This window comes from Emys orbicularis, chromosome 1 (genome assembly GCF_028017835.1).
Source record: "Emys orbicularis isolate rEmyOrb1 chromosome 1, rEmyOrb1.hap1, whole genome shotgun sequence".
Taxonomy (NCBI): domain Eukaryota; kingdom Metazoa; phylum Chordata; order Testudines; family Emydidae; genus Emys; species Emys orbicularis.
In genome coordinates this window covers 371,908,357-371,913,519 of record NC_088683.1, presented here as the reverse complement: position 1 = coordinate 371,913,519, position 5,163 = coordinate 371,908,357, and the positions used below count along the sequence as shown (strand labels likewise).

Here is a 5,163-nt window from a genome sequence, read left to right as displayed (position 1 = left end):
GGAATATTGGTTGTGCTGAGATCTAACCGAGTCAGTAAACTGTGCCAGCGCACTTTCAAACATCCAAATTCACATTCTACCACCATTCTGCACTTGCTCGACCTATCGTTGAACAGTTCGTTACTACTGTCCAGGGTGCCTGTGTATGGCTTCATGAGCCATGGCATTAAGGGGTAGGCTGGGTCCCCGAGGATAACTATAGGCATTTCAACATTCCAAACAGTAATTTTCTGGTCTGGGAAGTAAGTCCCCTCCTACAGCTGTTCAAACAGACAAGAGTTCCTGAAGATGCGAGCGTCATGCAGCTTTCCCAGCAATCCCGCGTTGATGTCAGTGAAATGTCCCTTGTGATCCACCAGTCCTTGCAGTACCATGGAAAAGTACCCCTTGCGGTTTATGTACTGGCCGCCCCGGTGTGCTGGGGCCAATATAGGGATATGTGTTCCGTCTATCACCCCGCCACAGTTAGGGAACCCCAGTGCATTAAAGCCATCCACAGTGGTCTGCACATTTCCCAAAGTCACTACCCTTGATAGCAGCTACTCAATGATTGCATTGGCTACTTGCAGGACAGCAGCCCCTACAGAAGATTTGCCCACTCCAAACTGATTCCCGACTGACCGGTAGCTGTCAGGCGTTTCAAGCTTCCACAGTGCTATGGCCACTCGCTTCTGAACTGTGAGGGCTGCTCTCATTTTGGTATCTTTTTGTGCTTCAGGGCAGGGGACAGCAAGTCACAAAGTTCCATGAAAGTGGCCCTATGCATATGAAAGTTTTGCAGCCACTGGGAATCATACCAGACTTGCAATACTATGCGATCCCACGAGTCTGTGCTTGTTTCCTGGGCCCAGAATCGGCGTTCCACGGCATGAACCTGGCCCAACGCCACCATGATCTCCCAATTGCCACATGCTGTGCATCTAGGAACATCTGTGTCCATGTCCTCATCAGTATAGTAATACACTGTCGTCGCTTCCTCGCCCGGTTTTGGAGGTACTGCACATACTACTGGATAATGCGCGAGGTATTTACAATGGTCAAAACTGCAGCAGAGATCTGAGCGGGCTCCATGCTTCCTATGGCGCCTGCATGGGTAATCCTGGGAAAAGGGTGAGAAACGTAGGAGAGCTGTTCAGTTCAAGATGGCCAATAAAAGGCGGTAAATGGTTGTCTTCTGTAGCTTTCACGGAGGCTGGAAGCTCGCTAGAGCTGCAAGAGCAGGAGAGCAGAGTTTGCGGCGGAAGCTGTGTGGCGCAGTTCACGATGGCCAAAAAATGGTGGGGAATTGTTGCCTTCTGTAGCTTCCACGGGAGCCCAGGACAGACAACATGGAGAAATTAGGTAGCGATGCAAGAGAAGGAGATCAGAGTTTGCGGCAGAAGCTGTGCTGCTCGGTTCACAGTAGCTGAAAAAAGGCAGGAAATGGTTAGAAAAAAGAGTAGATGGAAAGACGAGAGGACATGCGAGGTGGATTCATAGTACCAGGAGACAGGCGGTGCACCGTACTGCACCATCTCCTGGCAGTATGGTGTCTGCTGTAGCTTTCACGGAGGGAGGAGCGAGTGACGACACACACCCAGAAACACCCGCGAGAATGTTTTTGCCCCATCATGCACTGGGAGCTTAACCTAGTATTCCAATAGCTTCCCGCAGTGCACCGCTCCGACATTCTATGCTAGCCTTGGTACTGTGGACGCACTCCGCCGAATTCACCCACTGTAGTGGGGACACACAACACCGAATGTATAAAATTGCTTCAGAAAATTCGAATAGAATAAGTTCGAATTAATTTCGTACTGTAGACGTACCCTAAGATCATCTTTGGGGTCTTGGTATACCAGTGTCCAGTGAGATAAAGATGTAAGCGAACTTCCCGTGCTGGCTAGGCCCCTCTGGAGCTGCTTCCCAAACCCAGGGTATGGCCATGCAAAAAACCCACCTCTTCTTCACCTTGGTCACTGACTAATGTGGAGCAAGAGTACCAGAGACACTCTTTAGATTTTGAACATGTAACTCCTGTGTGTTGCAAAACTGTAATTATAGTGTTACCCACAGGTGTTCTTTTAAACTTCTGTTTACCTTTTAACGCTGTGTAGATCAGCCCTCTTTGTATCTGTGCACATTGTTAACCATTCTGCTTTTCAAACTGGGGATATCTCAATAGAGATATTCATCAATGCCATGAGACACTGTTCCTCAGTTTCCAATTCCATACAGCAGACCAGGTTTATCATAGTTTCCCTTCTGTGATAAGCTTTGAGCCTGTTTACTGGTATTAGCTGAGAAGCAGTATCCCCTAGGGATTCTTGTTTACTACTCCTAGTGTTAGACCTGCAATAGAGGTCTCCCTATGGGATGGGGAGCAAGCAGATTCCAGACACAGTGTTGGTATATAATACTCTAAATGCTTTTTATTGATTATAAAACAAACCTTACTCACTCCACATTCACACCCCAAACATACTATTCCAGGGTCCAAAGGTCTGAATGGTCCTGATGGCCAGTCGAGATTCCCTCTGACCATAACTTCATAAGATGTGGAGACCTGGCGAAAACCACATCTATATCCACATGGGGCTCTGGATCAGTAAACGACTCTGATTTGCGGAAATCATAGGCAACCATTTATAGTCCATTCCGTCGCGTCATTGGTTCTTTGCCTTTGTTTCCTAGGACTTTTACCCACACAATTGCAAAGAGACAATCGTGGGAGGGCTGCCATGGTCCAAGGGGTGCCATTTCCTCCAATTCTTATGCTATTTTATATCAGTACAGATGGTGTTGTGTCCTTTTCTGCCTCAATGACCTATAACATATTAAATGGATATATAAATCACTATATATATAGTGAACTTTTTCCATGGGCATAACCCTGGGTTGGGAAGCAGCTTCAATGAGGGCTAGCCAACATGCAAAGTGCCCTTCAATCCTTACCTATTCAGACTGTTGAATACCAAGTACTCAATGATGACCTTGAACTGAGATCCCTACTGAAGGGGACACAGAGGGGTAAGGAAAACCAGTAACTAAACATATGTAAGGTTCAGGAAGTAGTTGAAAGCCAAAATGCATTTTCAACAATATATATAGTGATTTATATATTAATTTGATATGTTATAGGTCATTGAGGCCTGGTATAAATGACGCATGCTTGAAATGAAGCCACTCAGTGTAGTACACATAGAATGACTCCCCAGTTCATCACATTGACACAGCACAGTAAGGACAGGGAAGGGTTTAATGTGTGTCTGTCTGTCCAGTAGGTGTGTGATGAAGTGGGACTATTCTTAATGTTTCCTCTGAATATTGTAGTGGTGCCTCAGTTTCCCCTATGCATTTCTTAAGTCTCTAGGTGGTGGGATAAAGACCAATATGCATAAATGGCTGCCACTCTCTCTCCTGGCAAATAATGGCCGGAGCCCTTCCCCCCCGCAAGGTGATAGCTAAAGGTGTTGGAGAACAAAGGAATCGGGTGACCTCCTGTCCCAGAAAGGGACAAAGGAAAGGAGGAGGGGCTGGAGGGGAAGTCAGTTTGGAGCTGGCTGGGGACGTGGAGTGGGCACAGACGTGGGTGTCCGTCTGGCTCACTGCACCCCATAATGCACCTGGCAGAGGGGTCCCATTCTCTGTACCTACAAGCTCTGTTTTAGACCGTGTTCCTGTCGTCTAAATAAACCTTCTGTTTCACTGGCTGGCTGAGAGTCATGGTGAATCGCAGGATGCCGGGGGTGCAGGGTCTTGTCTCCCCCAACGCTCCATAACAAAGACCCAGCACCATGGACCAGCCAGCTCTGCACAGAGCTCAATCTGAGAGCCAGAGGACAAGGAGAAAATATTTAGGTTCCTTTATGAGTAAGGAGCTGGAGCAGCCTGCCCCAGATCTGTTTGGTCCTCACCCCATAAATGATGGGGTGTAGCATGGGGGGAACCAGCTGGTACACACTGGTAATGAGAATGAGGAAATGCCTTGGCAGATTGTGGCCAAACCGCTGAATGAGAGAGGAGAAAAAGTCTGGGATGTACAAAGCTGAGATGGCACAAAGATGAGAGATGCAGGTCCCAAAAGTTTTGAGCCGGGCATCCTTTGTGGGGAGGCGGAAGATGGCCCGGAGGATCAGAGTATAGGACACGGCGATAAAAAACACATCCATTCCGATCACAGAGAGAAGATCAAACAGGCCATAGTAACTACTGATACTGATGTCAGCGCAGGCCAGCTTCACCACAGCTATATGCCCACAATAGAAGTGGGGGATGATGTTGGTTCTGCAATATGGCCATTGCCTCGCCAGGAAGGGATAGGGTAATGCGAGTATGCCACTGCGCAGCACCACGGCCAGGCCTATCTTGGCCACAACAGAGTTTGTCAGGGTGGTGGAATATCTCAGAGGATTGCAGATGGCCACATAGCGATCAAAAGCCATGGCCACAAGGATTCCAGACTCCATCCCTGAGAAGGAGAGAACGAAGTACATCTGGGTGAGGCAGGCACTGAAACTGATCTCCCTGGAATTGAACCAGAAGATGCTCAGCATTTTCGGTATGGTGGATGTGGACATGACCAGGTCGCTGACGGCCAGCATGCAGAGGAAATAGAACATGGGTCCGTGGAGGCTCGACTCCCTCTTCACGATGAACAGGATGGTGAAGTTCCCTAACACAGCTATGGCGTACATAGCACAGAAGGGAATGGAGATCCAGATATGGGCTGCCTCTAGGCCAGGAATGCCAAGTAGGATGAAGGTTGAGGGGTTGGTGAAGTCGGTTGTGTTAGAATCTGACATGGCATGGGGAAAAAGTGTCCAACTCTGAGGCATAAGGGTGTCTCCTGCATTTACTGTATGCTCCCCTGACTTTCTGTGTGTTCCCAGGACTTTCTGTGTGTTCCGGTGGATGGTCACAGCAGAAATGCCTGAATGGAGAGACAACGTTAATATGAGACACTGCATGCACTAGTGGAGGCTGTTCTCATAGGAGAAGCAGATTGATCATTCTTCACACACTGAAAAATTACATTTTCATAATCCCGAGAAAAGAACTATGAACAATGACCTTACTAAATCCAATTCCATAATTTTATTCTGCTCCCTGCATTAATAATTCCTGCATTTAATGGTGGGGGAAACTTAAGAGGCCCCATCAGGAAACACACGTGTGGATACC

The 5,163-nt window shown here is 47.8% G+C and overlaps 1 protein-coding gene across 1 annotated transcript; it reads right to left on the bottom strand.

Annotated features, from left to right (window-relative positions):
- Positions 1–3,836: 3,836 nt before the first annotated feature.
- Positions 3,837–4,784, bottom strand: LOC135890513 (olfactory receptor 52E2-like). The gene has a single exon (XM_065417936.1). The coding sequence runs from the start codon at positions 4,782–4,784 to the stop codon at positions 3,837–3,839; it is 948 nt and encodes a 315-aa protein (XP_065274008.1).
- Positions 4,785–5,163: the final 379 nt, after the last annotated feature.

Bases quoted from the DNA above. Each gene is read 5' to 3' on its own strand.
- LOC135890513 (XM_065417936.1), bottom strand. From the start codon at position 4,784: ATGTCAGATTCTAACACAACCGACTTCACCAACCCCTCAACCTTCATC.